This window comes from Silurus meridionalis, chromosome 22, assembly GCF_014805685.1.
Source record: "Silurus meridionalis isolate SWU-2019-XX chromosome 22, ASM1480568v1, whole genome shotgun sequence".
Classification (NCBI taxonomy): Eukaryota; Metazoa; Chordata; class Actinopteri; order Siluriformes; family Siluridae; genus Silurus; species Silurus meridionalis.
In genome coordinates this window covers 4,147,271-4,165,347 of record NC_060905.1, presented here as the reverse complement: position 1 = coordinate 4,165,347, position 18,077 = coordinate 4,147,271, and the positions used below count along the sequence as shown (strand labels likewise).

The window sequence follows — 18,077 nt, the reverse complement described above, 5'->3', positions numbered from 1 at the left end:
CAATGAAACTCTAACCAATATTAAATCAGATGCGCTGCCACTGAATCGGGCCGCACCACATCATAAATATGGATCATGTTCCTCTGATGTTTGACCTGCCGCTCACTCGGACTGTCTACAGGAAATGCGAATCATTGGTCACGCTGAAAACAACCGGGCATGAAAACACACTTCACCTGTGTTCTGAGCTGCACGGCATCAGGAGAAAAGCTTCACCGATGGTGATTTTGAAACGCACGACGATGCCAAAAGATAAACTCCCGAGAGAAATAGTTGTGAAAGGAAGGAGGAAGACAGTGAACAATGACTTTCTTGGTAGGCTTCTGTTTAGATACAAGCCGTGTAACAGACACTGTCTTTCATTAAAGCCTGTGTAAAGTTCATTAGTTTCAGTGTAGACACGGCTTATAGACAGGTGCGGCTTATTTATGTTAAAAATAAACATCTTTGTCAAATTCAGCGGCTTATATTTGGGTGTGCTTAATAGTCCGGAAATTATGGTAATCATTAGCGGATGCGCGTTACTTAGAGTATGTGGATTGATTTCTCCTCTCTAAACTGTTTCTCGAGGGCGTTCTCTCAGCACCGCTGCTGCTACGTCAATATGACGTATCACAGCACTATGGAGACCGAGACGTGTCCTGAGAGTCACACAGATTAACATGGCAGAGGTAGAGCTGTAACTTCCTGCAGCAGAACAGGAAAATAACGCCTGGTTTTATTTGCTCTTTTTTTCTTCGCACTATAAAGGCGTCTGTGTGAAAGGGCCGTGCGTCAGAAGTCAGAAGGCACTTAAGTAAACTGGTGATTTCAACTGAACCAAAGAAATAAAACTTCATATTTTTTCCAGTGCATCGTACTGCATTGAATCAAATCGAAATAGGATCACGTGCCTCATCATAGGGGTGAATTGTATCACAAACATTTTTTACATTGAAATTTTGTGACTTAAACCCTTTGAGGACTCACTTTAGGCATGACGCTCTGAAGCATCGGTGCAGGACTCTGTTGAATGGGCATGGGTGGAAGAGCAGTCTGCGTCGGTAGCGGGACAGAGGTCATGATGGTGCTCGGAGGGTTGCAGTCTGCAGGGCCGAGAGGAAAGGGCGGACCCAGCTGGGGGATTGTAGGGGGGACACGAGGGGGTAGAGCTTGCTGCAGAGCCACTTGTGGAGGGAGAGCTGGAGGACCCGGTATGGGTCCTCTAGTCTGTGGCCCTGGTCCGTGATTAGAAATACCACGAGTCTGAGGCGTTGTTGATGGGGAATCCAAACCAGGAGGTCCAGGGGGCTTTAGGTTCAACCCTTGAAAGAGAGAGAGACACACAAGAGAGGTTAATGTCTGGCAAAGGACTCAAAATTGCACTTGATACATTTGCGACTTACAGAATTGAGCCCATATTCACAATACGCTACAACTGCGTGTTTTAAATGCTAAACATAAAAATACATGCCTCAATTTTGCCCGGTTTGGAGCCAAAATTTCAATATTTGAATATATTATGAGCAAATTCCTTCACCAAAGTTAATAAAAACTTGTGAATTGAATCGCAAACGTTAATCGTACTTCAAATAACGTTGACCTAGTTGTATATATAGTTAAATAAAATAAAAAAAATATGCTGCTGCTGCAAAAAAGAAATCGTTATTTGAGAGATCTGTGTACCTGGGTCCCTCCTGCCCCGACCACGGCCCTTAGGAGTCATGACTGCAATCTCATTCTCCTCCTGGGGCATTTCCGAAATCTTCTGGAGGAACAGTTTCTCCAGTGCCTCGGCCATTAAGACTATGTCATCCCCTGCCTGTAGAGGGCGATACGCACCATTAACAACCCACACACCCAGTGAGTTTTAGACGAGACTCGGGATGAGGGCAAGGATGAGATGGACCGAGCCGGTTACCTTATTGTAAATGTAGCAGTTGGTAAACATGGTGTTGAAGTCTTGAATACATTCTTGGGCGTTGAAGTAGAAGCTGTTCTCGAGTCGTTTCTTGATTGTTCCCATGTCCATAGGGTTTTTAATTATCTTATAATAGTCCTGAAGGAAAAGAGGGAAACAGTGACGGTGGTTACGAGAAATCATGAGCCGTGTGTGAGTAAGAGGCAGTGAAGGGGGGTGGGGATGAGTCACTCGAACACAAACCATCATTATACCTCAGCATGGTTCTGAGAACCTTAACCTTGCTTAATCACCCGTGTTTATTTCGGTCCTCCTGACAGCTGACTGTACGATGAACCGTAATATACTACAGCGCTCCTGAATTCTTACTTCTGATTGGTCGACACAGCGGAGATAGTAGTTCCAGGTGCAAGAGCACTCAGGACACACACCTGAAAGAAGTTGTCGTAAGCGTGCGACAAATTCTATTCCGGTTTTTGTTATTTCGATTTTATCGTTAACATTAATGAGAGATATTTTGCCGAGTGCGTCATTGTGCTGCTACCTTCAGAACATTTTTGGATTTTATTCATATTCTGTGTGGTGGTCAGTTCGCAGCATTGGCTGTGATTAATCTTTTCCAGTGAGTTTAAATTGATTTTTACATTTACATTTTACGCACTACTGAGTAGCGTATCGCTTAAACCATTGTAGGCTGTAACATGGACTGCATATGCAAGTGATAACAAAAAGTTTGAAATCTGCTGTGGCATAAAAGCAATAAAACACACTGCAATGCCGATTTTAGGTAATAATCAATTGGGAAACCTCACGTCGTCATTTTCCTGCAGTGAATTAAAACTAATGTAAATGATGTATTATTGTGCTGTAATTTCTATTATGTCTCGAACAATGTCAGCTTGGCTTTTACGAATCCAAACAGAGTAAAGGATTAAGGTATTGCAGAATTGTAGCATTGTGTATTATATACCATACACACATACACACGCGTTCCGATTGACCTGAATTTACAGAAAGCAGAACTGGATTTTTTTGTTCTCCAATATTATTCCATTTAAAATCTTTAAAAAGCCCAACGTCAAGCTGGCGAATATTAAGGATTATTGATCAGAGAAGGAGCAAGAATCGTATAAATGCCCTTCCCTGAGATCACCCGAGAGACCATTCGCTCGTTACTTGTGCTGCAGTGAACGGTTTATGGGAGTTATGGGAGTGCAGCTAGAAAAAAAGGGAAGATTCTTTTAGTCATCTTGTTCGCAAAGTTCACTGTTTAGTCATTTGGCTCATCGAGGGCTTGAGAACAAGCTGAAACAAAGACTGATATCGCTATTGATAAGGCATTTGTTTAGTTTCAGCTAGCAATGATTTGTTTCATTTTTTGGCTTAATTTTTATTAATTATAATTTGAATATAACTGCAGTAAACTGACGTACTGTTGATCGATCTGACTGCTAACAATCATCAACTAGTGGAGACTTTTTTTTTTAGACTAAAATACACTACAGTGGAACCTCAATACTCGTGACCTCGATACTCGTGACCTCGATACTCGTGACCTCGATACTCGTGACCTCGATACTCGGCGACTATTCGTTTGGAACTGGACTAAGAGTAACTCGTGAAAAATCTATTTCATACTTGACACAAACTTGTACTAATAAATGACAAATGTTTTAAAAAAACGATTTTATTATTCATTTAAAGTAGTAAATAAAACACTTATGACGAGTAAGTCACTTTATTTTAATTTGAGTTTACACTACAGTACCTTCTCGTGAGGTCGTGGAGCGTAACCCCCACGAGTATCGAGGTTGGAAGTATTGGGACACCTGACTTTCCCAACCATATGCATTTTTTCCCACCTCAAACAGATACCACAAAATTTAAAGCGTGCAATTGTATTGGACGTCTGTGGAGGTGCATAGCGTTAAACTTTCTCTTCACTTGAACTAGGAGACCCAAATCTGTTTCAGTAGGTCAATGAAGATATGCTTTACATGGGTTGGAGTAGAAGATCTCTGGCTATAGATCTCTGACCTCATCTAGAGCTGAAATGATTCCTCGAGTAAATTGAATAAAAAAAAAAAAGACCTTGTTTATTTATTTATTTTTTTAAGTAATTTAAATTGTTTTATTTTGTTGTATGATTTTTAGTTTCATTTATATATCTGTATTTTGATGTAATACGGCAATTAATTGCACTAAATTGATTTTCCACAGATTTCAGAAATAAAAATGTTATAATAATGTAATAAACAATTCCTAAAAAGGAAACGTCACTTGTGACCCGTCTTATTTTCTCTTAAACGTTCAGTATTCAGTTAATAAACATAAACTACTTTTGATCCGATTACGTGATTAATCAATAGCAGCTCTGATCTCAACCCTATTAAACATGAATGACTGCACTCCAGGTCTCCTCACCTCATCTACATCAGTACCTGACATTACTAACACCCTTATGAGCACAAATCTCCACAGATTCGAGTGGAACATCGAGAGAAGGTTATCTGGAGGTATCTACATTTGCTTTGTACCCTGGCATGAAGGACAATGAAATTCAGCAGGATGAAGATCAAAATAAATGCATGACTTGAACACTCACAGGTAGGTTAAGCTTTACTGCATCGACGGGAGCCTGGAAGGGCCACGAGAACTGGTGCTTCCATAAGTTCTTGAGCACCACCTTGAGCAGGTATTGCAGCTGGTTGGTCTGGCGCTTGGGCCGTGCTGCATTGAGGACCTCTGGGGGAGGGGGGTTTAAGAGGTGAGAGAGCTGGGACTGGGACTGGGGCTGCCCCTGACTGCTGCTGCTGCTCCCTGACATCGGTGCGGCGTCCAGACCGTCACCCATGCTAGTTGGACGAAGCGCGGTCACCGGGGCGGGTGGAGGCGGAGGTGGTGGAGGAGGATGAGGAGCAGGAGGGGCGACGGGACACCACTCGTTCAGCCTCGAGCCTGGCGCGGCCTCTGCAGGGAGAGCGCCGCCGATTCCATTGCACTCCTCGCTGGGATCTCTGTTAGGACACAAGAAAAGTGTGTGGGGGGGTGTTAATGAAACTCCTTTAACCACTCATTTACAGCATCATCCTTTCACACTGACTGTTTCAATCAGCCAGACTGTAATCACCGACCCACGTCCTCCTGCTCTCTCTCTCTTTCTCTCTTTCCACTTAGTTCAAACACCAGCGATGACCCAGACATGTGTAATTATCATTCGGGGTTTGTCATAACACTCCTACGCACTTCAGGTAGGAAAGAGCCGAAGAGATCTAAAAGCGTGCGTGTGCACTCGTACAATCATCGCTCCTTAAACCCATCACTGGAAGTGTGTGTCATCTTCTAAAGCTTGCCTCAAATAGATCCCTTTCTTTATTTACTTTTATTTAAAGGATGATTCTAACGTATGACTGCAGTTCTTTCTTTAACATAAATAGATTTTAAAAATAAATCATTTATTTATTTAAGTTGAAAATGGTCAAAAAAATTTTAAATAAACAATCAGAAACTTGTGAAAAAACGTTTCAAGAATCTACAATGTAACTGTAACTAAAAAAATGGATAAAAAGTATCAGGTGATTAAATGAGTGGTTAATTCTCTGGGTTACTAATCAGAAGGTTGGGGGGTTTAAACCCCGGTATCACCAAGCTGCCACTGTTGGGGCCCTTAAGCAAGGTCCTTAACCCTCTGTGCTCCAGGGTGACCCCGAGCTCTGACCCCAGCTTTCAGGTGTTATGCATAAAAATGTAAAACTTGTATCACTACATCAAAAACACACACAAACACGTTGTTGGCCACCGGACTTTTTCCCCAAGCTGAGTATTGCTAAACTTTCACTTCCACAGAGCTGAAAAATAAAATCCCTTTTCTGTCTGTGGTACGATCCGAGATTCACTTCAATAACAGAAAGCTGATTGGCTGTTGGTCTGGTTTTGTAGTCGTAATACAGCGGAATTATATTCAGACTCGCCAAAAAACCCCAAATACCGTAATTTTCTGACTCTTAAGCGCACCCAAATATAAGCCGCACCCACTGAATTTGATAAAGATTTTTATTTTGAACTATAATCCGCAGGTGTCTACATTGAAACTAATGAACTTTACACAGGCTTTAATGAAAGACAGTGTCTGTTACACGGTGTAACGGGTGAAATATGTTGTGGCTCCTTTAAGAGCAGAGCGGCATTTTGGGAATAGCCTGCCGCCACATTTTCCGGTATTACTGCATGTGTGCAAGACCGAGGAATATGTCCTTATTTTCTGATGCTGATTTCTAAGTTTCTTTGACTAACACGTTACGCTGTTGCCAAGAAAAATAAAAAAAGCACGAGTTTTGGAAACCTGTCTGTGCTTATATGATTTCTGTTGTAACTGGAGTTAGCGAGCTCTCCCTTCACCCAGACTCAACGCGCTACAACGGCTTGTATTTAAACAGTAGCCGACCAAGAAAGTCATTGTTCACTGTCTTCCTCCTTCCTTTCTCAACTATTTCTCTCGAGAGTTTATCATTTGGCATCAACGTGCATTTAAAAATCAACACCGGTGGAAGTTGTTCTCCCGATGCCCTGCAGCTCAGAACACAGGTGAGGTGCCTCTTTTCGTTTCAGTTCGGAAATTTCATTGGTCTAATGTTATGGGGGTTCAGTTTTTTGGCTTGAAGTTTGTGAAAACGGGAAAAACCCAGGAAAAATCCATAAATAAGCCGATTCGTTGTTTAAGCCGCGGGGTTCAAAGCATAGGAAAAAAGTAGCGGCTTATAGTACGGTAAATAAAAAGAAGGACTGAAACACCAAGAAACCAAACAAAAAACAAAAACTGTAGTGCTGCAGGAGCATTTCAGAGAGGTTTCAAGGGAGTGTCACATGGACGTCGCAAAAATAAGACCAGTCTAAAATGATTTAAGACCCAGCACACGGCCTGAAATTGAGATTCTTTTAGAATTGTTGACTTTTTAGGAGCCCACAGAAACCCGGGCTTCCTAACGTGGCTGTTCTGGGTGAAGAAACAGTTTCACCGCGCTTTTTGTTTTCCTTTCTTAGGAAAATAATCTACTTCACACCTCCCCGAGGGTTTATTTCTGACAAACCCTTGTGACCGTTGCGGGTGACATTTCCAAGACTTGCTCTGACTGTATGATGGAAAACGGAAAAAAAACAAAAAAACTTTAAAACGGAACGCATTCGAATATAAACGAATGCGTTTGAATAAAATGTTTTCTTCTACTTCCAATGTGGAGGAGAGAAAAAAAAAAGAGAGACAAAAAACACATAAGCTTTCATGAATTGGAATTTGCTCCGAAACTCAAGAAAAGCTTTGAAATGACATTTCCATGGTCCATGTTTTTCCCCCACCCACAAGTTTCAGTCTGAAAATCCCAAAGTCACAATGTGGCAATTCAACTACAAACAATGATGCAGCAGAAATACTACGTCTAGTTCACACCACCCGTCCAACCCGTGTGACTTAATCGAACGTGACCCGTCCTGTAAGTGATGACGGAGAAAGCGTGGTGTGGAACTCTCGTCCGAACAAAACACAGGAAATGTGCTGCTGTGTTGACGTGCTGAAGTCTATGAGACACTAGATTGTCGAATGAAGGAGCCTCCGGGTGGCGTTTCATTTCGGATCATTTTGCAGATTTCTATTTTCAGCTTGTCGTTGTTTTTTTGTAAAGTGAATGTAAAGGGTGGTTGAATTAGCACACGACGTCGCTTCATTAAGAAAACTTAAACGTGTTCAAGGGTGCAAAAACCGCACGTGCGACACTGCAGAGACTCGTCACGCACGTTTCACGGACTTCCGACGGCGTTTTATGTAACCGCGTGAAATGAATTGTATTGGAACACCTGACTTTTCCAACCAAATGTGGTTCTTCTCCAAACGACTAGAGTCACACAAATGTATATGACGTCTTTGGAATTTGGAGCAAAACTCAAGCTCCGTGAAGTTAGGCGTCACATGGGTTGGAGTGGAAGATCTCCTGCTATACATCTATAAAACACTATGAACATGTTTGGGATGAAATGTGAAAGTTGACTGCACCCCAGGCCTCCTCACCTCACCTACAGCAGTACCCGACTTTACTAACTCTATTGTTTCTGAATGAATCTCACACTCCAAAATCTAGTGAAACATCTTCCCAAAGTGTGGAGGTTCTTATAATAGTAAACAGGGACTAAATATGGAATCGGGTGCTTAAAAAGCACACAATCTCATGCTCAGATGTTCAGAAACGTTTGTCCATATAGAATATTTCCTTTTATAAAATCTATAATGGATAATTTGACAGATGTTGATGCTTGCGACAGGGTTCCTCCTTTGTACATACATGTTTATATTTTCTATACAGGTTAAATTCGTCTTTTTTCGGATGCTCCCATTAGGGGGCGCCACAGCAGATCATCCGTCTCCATACCCCACTGTCCTCTACATCTGCCTCTTTCACACCAACTACCTGCATGTCTTCCCTCACCACATCCATAAACCTCTTCCTTGGAATTCCTCTTTTCCTCCTTCCTGGTGGCTCTGTCCTCAGCATTCTCCTACTGATATACCCCATGTCCCTCCTCTGCACATGTCCAAACCATCTCAATCTCACCTCCCTCACCTTGTCTCCAAAACGTCCTACATGCGCTGTCCCTCTAATAAACTAATTTCTAATTCTCCCAACGAAAACCTCAACATCTTCAGCTCTGCTACCTCCAGCTCCACCTCCTGTCTTTTACTCAATGCCACTGTCTCTAAACCAGACAAAATCTCAGGTCTCACCACAGTCCTATAAACTTTCCCTTTCACTCTCACAGATATTCTTCTATCACAAATCACTCCTGCCATCACTCTTCTCCACCCACTCCACCCTGCCTGCACTCTTTTCATCACCTCTCTAACACACTCTCCATTACTTTACACTGTTGACCCCAGGTACCTGAACTCCTCCACCTTCTCCACCTCTTCTCCCTGCAACCGCACCCCTTCACTGCCCTCCCTCTCATTCACACACATGTACTCTGTCTTACTCCTACTGACTTTCATTCCACTTCTCTCCAGCGTGTACCTCCACCTCTCCAGGCTCTTCTCCACCTGCTCCCTACTCTCACCAACGGACAAAATTGTACAAATAAATAAATAAATAAAAAACAACTACCCCCCAAAGAAAAATAACTAAATAAATGCACGTTCATGTTGGAACGGCATTTCACCAGGTTGCGTCTGCAAAGAAATCTACTATGTTAGACTACGTAGGACCAGTGAAAAGAAATGTCCCAGAGCTGAAAACAGGCACGTACATCGGTATGAGGTGAAGTTTTCTCGTGTATGTCACGTGGTTCCTGGTCAAAAGAAAAAAAAGACGTACTGAATAATTCTCTGCAGGAGTCTACAGGAAGGATGGAAAAACGGAAGTGCGTTACATTGACTGACGGGATCCAGACCTCGGCAAACACGAGCGTCACGTGTTAACGTGAGTTTCAAACACGGATCTCATTCGTCATCCTAATTGTTGGCTGTCGAGCTGTAAGAGTCTAAATGACCTCGCTGTTAGGTTACTGTCAAGAGCATCTGATATCAGAACAAAGAAAGAAAGGCTGGGGTCAAAATGTAGGGTCAGTCATGTTACAACACCCCTGGAGCACAGAGGGTTAAGGGCCTTGCTCAGGGGCCCGAAGATCGTCAGCTTGGCGATTCCTGGGGCTTAAGCCCCACCGACCTTCTGATCAGTAACCAGGAGCCTTAAACACTGAGCTATCATCTAGCTGAGATCAAAAGGAAGAACGAGCGACGAAAGAACGAATGAATGAGAGAAAAATTAAAAAATCCATACCCGATCTCAGCTTTATGGAATTCACTGTAAAAAAAGCAAAAAAGTGTATATTTGGTTGCATTTCTTTTAAATTGAAGTCATAGACCTGGTTTAAGATTCAGAAGCCCGTGTTTTTATTCCTCAGCTAAAGGAAAATAAACCGTTTGGCCCGACTACTCGATTTACTCAATCAATAATTCACCAGCTAACAAGCCGGCATGTCACTCCGAGCCCTCGCTCCAGAGACTTTCATCAATAATTATTAAACAGCGTTAGCGCCTGCACTGGTACCACCGAGCAATAAATAAATAAACAAACAGCGGATCTATAGCTCGGTCTTCACCTCTACCCAAAACCCAGAAATGATGAGATAAATACAGAATCGGGTCTGTTGATGACGAGCTGTTGAGGTTGCGCTCAGGCAGCTACACGAGGCTCGTGAGTAAGACGGATAACGTTGCAGTTCCTCTCGTCAGTGGAAGCGGTGACGGATCTCCAGCTCTATATTTAAACCTCTGCATGATTCAGTCAATTAGCCGCCTAATGGAGTTACGTAAGGCAGAGGTGGCGTTCCTGAAGCTTCTGGTCTAATTGCTGCAGGTTTCGCGTTGGAAAGTCACAGCAGAGTGCCAGTTGGTCTGTAATGTACCTTATAAAACTACTTTATCTGGAGAAGAAACCCAAAACAAAACCACACCATTTCACCATCATCTCTGAAACTGCAGCAGGCTTGGAGCCAGATGTTAGAGAGCTTCTGCGAGCTATTTTTGACTTCAAACAAGGTGCCATTTCTTTTAGTAAAAGCAGACGATGTAGAAGAAAACCATGAGAAGACTCCAAGATAAACTAGAGTCTAGCAGGAGAAAATAAACTAAAGAACATCTTCTGAGTGGAGGACAATTACTACATTCATTGCAATGTATTTTAAACACACTCTACACCAACTTTTCCATCCATATGAGGTTCTTCCCCAAACACCAAAGATTGAAGATCCCTTTTTGAAAGATCGCTTTAAAACACTATATTGCCAAAAGTATTGGGACACCTGGGCATCAGTACGGTATGTGATTTTTGAGCATCACATTCTACATTTAGTCCCAATGTGCTCTTCTAAGTCCCTCCACTCTTCTGGGAAGATGGTCCACTAGATTTTGGAGTGTGATTATGGATATTTATGTTCATCAGCCACAAGGGTGTTATGAAAGGCAGGTACTGATGTAGGTGAGGAGACCTGGGGTGCAGTCAGCATTCACATTCATCCCAAAGGTGTTCAGTAGGGATGAGATCAGAGCTCTATAGCAGGAGATCTTCCTCTCCAAAGCATGTAATCCAGATCTTCAAGGAGCTCACTTTGTGCACAGGGCCATCACCATGCTGGAGCAGGTTTTGGGTTTCCAAGTTCAAGTGACTGCAAAGTTTTATTAAATACTCAAGTAGAGTTTGAATCAGATTTTTTTACTCAAGACAAATTGGAATTGGTGACTTTTACTGCATTAATTTGTTTTGCATTAATGTATTATACTTTTACTGAAGTATGATCTTCAGGGCCTGTTTACACCTCTGGACTTTACAGAATAAAGCATAGTGAGACCTGGTTTTCCAGCCATACATGGTTCCTCCCCAAACTAACAACGTTAGAGACACACAATTGATTTCAGAATCATGATATTTTCCCTTCACTTGAACGACGAGACCCAAACCAGTTTCAGCATGATTGTCACGCAGCCAGCTCCATGAAGATCTGCTTTACGTGTTAGAGAGGAAGATCTCCAGCAATAGAGCTCTGAACCCCTACTGAACACCTTTGGGATGAATGTGAACACTGACTGCACCCCCAGGCCCCCTCACCTCCCCTACATCACTAGCTGACTTTACTAATGAAAGAAAGAGTTGAGAAAAAGACAATGTAATGAGATAAAGAAAGAACCAAGAGAAGTTAACCGCAATTAGAGGAAAGAAAGAAGAAAAGAAAGATGGCGAAAAAAAAAATAGTAATAAAATAAATACACGAGGAGAAAAAAAAAAAAGAGCATGCAAAAAGAGCAACATTTAGAAAAATTTATTAAAAAGCAATAAAAAAAACAGCTGAAAAAAAAAGCAAAAAGGAATAAGGAAAGAAAAGAGAGAGTAAAGTGTTTACGATGAGGTGAGCGGCTGTAATCACATGCTGTGTGTTAATGAAGTGTAGATATAATGATTTAAGTGGAAGCAGCAGGTAAGTAATGAGTCGACACCGCTGCCTCGCTCTGCCTCGCCTCAGCACGTGGAGCAGCAGTCACTTGCTAAGCTGCTGAGTCGGTGTTCTGCTGATGTACTCGGCTAATTAGCACTTTGAACATTTCCGTGCAGCTTATTGCCTTTGTAATGTCATTAAAGTGTCATAACGGCACTGCGCCTCATGCCAGAGTGCAGCAGTGTGATCGGGGTAGGGTGAGGGTAAGGTGGGATATCCCCTCTTTCCTCTGTCTATCACAGCAACAGGAGCCGATCATGTGCGCCGGTGAGCTTATGTATGCAGAAGAGGGCGGATAGCGTTTCGGTAAGCAAACAAAATATGAGACGGGAAACAAACTGCAGAACGAAATAAGGGTTGATGGCGTTAATTTTTCTTCAAAGATCCAGTACATATATACAGTGAGGAAAATAAGTATTTGAACACCCTGCTATTTTGCAAGTTCTTCCACTTAGAAATCATGGAGGGGTCTGAAATTGTCATCGTAGGTGCATGTCCACTGTGAGAGACATAATCTAAAAAAAAATATATCCAGAAATCACAATGTATGATTTTTTAACTATTTATTTGTATGATACAGCTGCAAATAAGTATTTGAACACCTGAGAAAGTCAATGCTAAAATTTGGTACAGTAGCCTTTGTTTGCAATTACAGAGGTCAAACGTTTCCTGTAGTTTTTCACCAGGTTTGCACACACTGCAGGAGGGATTTTGGCCCACTCCTCCACACAGATCTTCTCTAGATCAGTCAGGTTTCTGGCCTGTCGCTGAGAAACACGGAGTTTGAGCTCCCTCCAAAGATTCTCTATTGGGTTTAGGTCTGGAGACTGGCTAGGCCATGCCAGAACCTTGATATGCTTCTTACAGAGCCACTCCTTGGTTATCCTGGCTGTGTGCGTCGGGTCATTGTCATGTTGGAAGACCCAGCCTCGACCCATCTTCACTGCTCTAACTGAGGGAAGGAGGTTGTTCCCCAAAATCTCGCAATACATGGCCCCGGTCATCCTCTCCTTAATACAGTGCAGTCGCCCTGTCCCATGTGCAGAAAAACACCCCCAAAGCATGATGCTACCACCCCCATGCTTCACAGTAGAGATGGTGTTCTTTGGATGGTACTCATCATTCTTCTTCCTCCATACACGTTTAGTGGAATTATAACCCAAAAGTTCTATTTTGGTCTCATCTGACCACATGACTTTCTCCCATGACTCCTCTGGATCATCCAAATGGTCTTTGGCAAACTTAAGACGTGCCTGGACATGTGCTGGTTTAAGCAGGGGAACCTTCCGTGCCATGCATGATTTCAAAACATGACGTCTTAGTGTATTACCAAGAGTAACCTTGGAAACAGTGGTCCCAGCTCTTTTCAGGTCATTGACCATCTCCTCCCGTGTAGTTCTGGGCTGATTTCTCACCTTCCTTAGGATCATTGAGACCCCACGAGGTGAGATCTTGCATGGAGCCCCAGTCCGAGGGAGATTGACAGTCATGTTTAGCTTCTTCCGTTTTCTAATGATTGCTCCAACAGTGGACCTCTCTAGTGTCTTTGGACAGCTCTTTGGTCTTGGCCATGTTAGTAGTTGGATTCTTACTGATTGTATGGGGTGGACAGGTGTCTTTATGCAGCTAACGACCTCAAACAGGTGCATCTAATTTAGGATAATAAATGTAGTGGAGGTGGACATTTTAAAGGCAGACTAACAGGTCTTTGAGGGTCAGAATTCTAGCTGATAGACAGGTGTTCAAATACTTATTTGCAGCTGTATCATACAAATAATTAGTTTAAAAATCATATATTGTGATTTCTGGATTTTTTTTTTTTTTTAGATTGTCTTTTACAGTGGACATGCACCTACGATGACAATTTCAGACCTATCCATGATTTCTAAGTGGGAGAACTTGCAAAATAGCAGGGTGTTCAAATACTTATTTTCCTCACTGTATATCATTATCTTCTCTCACCACAGCAGATCATTCGTCTCCATAATCGCTCGGTCCTCTACATCTGCCTCCTTCGATCCAACCACCTGCAGCTCCTCCTTCCCCACATAAACCTCTTACTCTACCTTCCTCTTTTCCTTCTGCCTGGTGGCTCCATCATCAGCATTCTTCTACCCTATACCCCATGTCCGTCCTCTGCACATGACCAAACCATCTCTCACCTCGTCTCCAAAACGTCCTACCTGCACGCTCTTCTCTAATCCTGTTCGTCTTTGTCACCTTTGATGTAAGATATTAGTGTATACTGTATATTAGGGGTGTAAGAACATATTGTTACCGGACAGTATCGTGATATTAAGTTTGGCGATACTGTATCGATTCTCCAAAAAATGCAATGTCTATATTTAAAAAATAAAAATCATACAAGATTCATGACAGATGTTTCATTTAGAGTTTATACCCAGACCGCTGGATAGACAGCAGTTTTCTTCTGTCTGAACTGAAACGTGACTAGACGTACCAGCACAAGGGCACGCCACTGATGTTAGCATTAATGTCCACCTGTTTCCTGTTTTTTTTAATTTTGATGATTTTCTCTCACATTTAACAAAAACCCACCAAATCTAATCGAATCTAAGCATTTTAATGGGCAGGTTTAAGCTTTCAGGGTAGCAGCATCATTTTGGAAGTAAATCATGCAAATGCACTGTGTTCTGAGTAAATAATTGTATTTCTTTGGTGGTGTGTTCTCCTAAACGTTTTTCCGAAAATCATAAACTACTCCTAAAATACAAAACATCCCAACGTATAACCTTGCCTACAGTATCTCAAAATATCGTATCACAAACCCTGTATCGAGGTACATATCGTATCGCCCGGTTCTCGCCGATACACAGCGTTACTGTATATGTATTTGCTAGTGTTCCAAATCACTATCATGTTTTTTTTTTAACTAAAGTTGGCCGATAAACAGTCCAACAACTTTCCATGGGAACCTCATCTGGGGAGTTTCGGAAAATATTTTGGTTTGGTCATCAGATGACATGCATGCAAACTAATTCAGATAGATTTTTATACAAATGACGAACTTAAATGATAATTTTGTTGCACAAAAGCTTACACACGACACAATGTAATGTTTATACAACGTTTGTGTAATATTTATGCAACTCGTGAATTTTCCGACATTGCTTTGTTTCTGTTATGGAGGGTTGAACGGTGCGTGTAGGGGTGTGGCCTCAGTCACCTTGCAGTAAATTAGCATGTGATTGATGAATGTTCAGGATAGAAATTGGATTAAATGTGGTTGTTTTGAACAAAATTATCTACTTAATGAACTACACTTATCTTCCGAGTTATGGGCTCCCATGCAATTTTTATTATTGTTTTACATTTCCATGAATTCCCATGTATTCCTGTTAAATCCCATGGAAAGATTTATGTTTGTGTTGTTAGGGATTGTTAGTGCCAGGACAAGAGCTACTGTTCTTCAGCGTGACCTTGTACTCGTGGAATTTATACAACTAAGCACTTTATCCAGTGTTATATAATATAAAAAAATAAAAAATAAAAAGTAGATTTTAAGCTGAATGTTTTTATACAGAATAACCTGGATATCGAGGTATAAGTGTGTATTTACAAGCCTGAAATTGTACCAATCTGGTATCTCCGTCGCTCTTCCCTATGAGCTGCTACAGATATCGAAAGAGAAATCATTGCTTAGGCTTGCCACCGATCTTATCTGCAACTGCAAAAAACATTTCACAATTGTAGAACCGGTTTTCTGAAGCCAGCGAGAGGAAACGAAAGGGAACCGGCGAGTGGGAAGTGTGGAGAAACCTGAATGTAATGTGACGTCAAACTGAATCAGGAAAAACTGCAGTGTAATGGTGAGACCATCGTGATGCCACCGATGTTCTCTGGCATTCAGAGCTACGCTTGACGCATTGGTTGCTACGAATGCTTCGAATCCAGACACAGAACTGTAACGTGTAGCACCAAGATTTAAATCCCCCCGTCAGACGTGCTGAAGAGCGGCTGAGAAACTAAATGCAGAAAGTGTCGAGTCGATGAACTGGTTTGAGTCAGCACAAAAGTGTTCGAAAGGAAACTCTCGTCTTTCAGAAAGAGACGGGATCCTGTGAACCGTCTGCGTTACGGGGACTCGTTCGAGAAGTTTTGCTTCGCTGATGAAAACAGGCAAACGCTCAAAAACTTTTCACAGACCGGACCGGCGAAGATCAATAGCGGGACTTCTGCTGACGATGCAGAAGAAAGATCTGGCCGTGTTTTTATGCTGCGACATCGATTCTGCGTGTTCTTGGGATTGCAACATTTTGTACTCTGAAGCGCACGCCCAGAAAAGTGTACCAAAGAAAATAAATAAATAAATAAATAAATACATAAAAACGCTTTATTCGAGACTGAGATGGATATGCGCAGGCTGAAACAGCAGCAAACTAAATATGTGAAGCTGGAAGAGGTCAAAAAATTATTCGATTAATTCCAACTCTGAACTCTGACCTGTGAAACTGGCATCATGACAGGAACCTGATAGGACATGGTGTGACCTCTTCATCAAATACATGATGAAGGAATACTAAGGCCATGTGAAAGTGCTGCTACAGCGTGGAACCCGTGGAAATGGATGCTTTAGAAAACGACGATGCATTTTTAGTCATGTGGCGGTGCCTTTCCTCGTCGTTGCCGCAACGTTCCGAAAGCGTCGGAAAGTAAACAAACGGCAGGCGGAATTTTTTTCGCCTGCGCCAGCGTTTTTCCACGTCGTTTTCGATTTATCTGGTGACGCGGTGGAACGTTTGGCCGTTACGTGACATTTCCAAATTGTACACTGTGAGCTATTTATAGAGCTGAAAACCAAACTATGAAGATGCACAAGTTAAGAGCAGCAAAAAAAAGGAATCTTATCAGCGTTCTCTGGATAAAAGACAAAAAAAAGTTCAGCGACAGGAGCTATTAACTTTGAAAATTATCTTTTCGAAAACGCTCGCCGGAGTGGATACGTCCGAAACGGGTGTTGACGTTTTTTTTTGTCGTTGGCGTGACGTTTCAAAGAGCCGGAAATGAAATAATTGAATTGCCGTTCCGGCAGACGTTTCTTAAATGTAACCCGAGGACGGGATAAAAGTGGGCGTTAAACTGCACGCAGACGTTCGCAAGATTGCTGCTGCTGCATCCTGTGGTTGTCTACATCTGGGGTCCCCAAACTACGACCCCACATTTAGAACACCACCAATTCTATTTTAAATATACGTTTCACTCAGAAACGGTCTGCATTCAAACTAAAATTTCTCAGTTATTAATTAAAATTTGTTCGATTCACCGACAAACAAAACAAATAAAAAAAAAAAAACCTTTTTGTTTTAAAAAATCTATAAAAAAAAAGTAATGCTCATTTTTCTGTACGGTGCAGAACAAAAAAAATAAACTTATCCAGCATTAGGAGGCAAAATAAATTAATTTAAAATCCTAATCAAATCTCCACACCACCACTTTTACTCTGTTACTCCGGCCCCCGTCATTTTCCGTCCAGAGCGACTCGGACCAAAATGATGTGGCCCTCACAGATTAAAAAGTTGGGGGACCCTGTGGTCTACAGCATCGCTTGAATTCGGTGGAGACATGCTTCATATTCCTTATGTTTGTTTGCGCTGGCTAAGAAAGTGATATCATATGAACAATATCATATGTTCATCATGAGGATTTTGCTTCTCCTAAAGAGGGGAAAAAACAAAAAAAAGACGCAAACAGTACACAAGTTCTCAATTTAAGACAAAAACACACTGAACAGTAAATTTGTTTGTGGACATCGAGTCATCTGGTGCTAAATTCTGGGGACGTGAGGAAAAAGTTTTGATAAAAGTTCTGATAAGTACCGGTTTTCCTTTTTATATTGGTGGTTTTTACTCGAAACCTTCTCATGCAGCCTTCAAACCCATCTAGAAGGTCCATTTGCATACCAGTCCTTCAGGATCTTCTAGGATCCTAAGCTGTGGTTCATGACAACAATCACGACACTCGTTTTGCTTGAAATTCAGACGGTCGACAGATTTGCGATCATCAAGTAACCAAAGTGTTTGAGGGCCAGTCAGACGTCACAACCTGGTGGGTGCGACACGATCTGCGGATCTGAAGTTTCTAACCACGTGAGCGAACCGATCACACACGTTCCTTTTGTTCATCA

At 42.0% G+C, this 18,077-nt stretch overlaps 1 protein-coding gene across 7 annotated transcripts in view; it reads right to left on the bottom strand.

Moving 5' to 3' along the window:
- The window catches only part of brd4 (bromodomain containing 4), a 51,781-nt gene that overhangs the window by 8,630 nt on the left and 25,074 nt on the right, over nucleotides 1-18,077 (bottom strand). For all 7 annotated transcript variants that reach the window (XM_046834617.1, XM_046834622.1, XM_046834621.1 and 4 more), the window contains 4 exons: nucleotides 4,506-4,917; nucleotides 1,901-2,038; nucleotides 1,666-1,801; nucleotides 970-1,304 (listed from right to left, as the gene is read on the bottom strand). In XM_046834617.1, coding sequence (XP_046690573.1) covers nucleotides 970-1,304; nucleotides 1,666-1,801; nucleotides 1,901-2,038; nucleotides 4,506-4,917 — 1,021 coding nt within the window. The remainder of the gene's footprint in view (nucleotides 1-969; nucleotides 1,305-1,665; nucleotides 1,802-1,900; nucleotides 2,039-4,505; nucleotides 4,918-18,077) is intronic.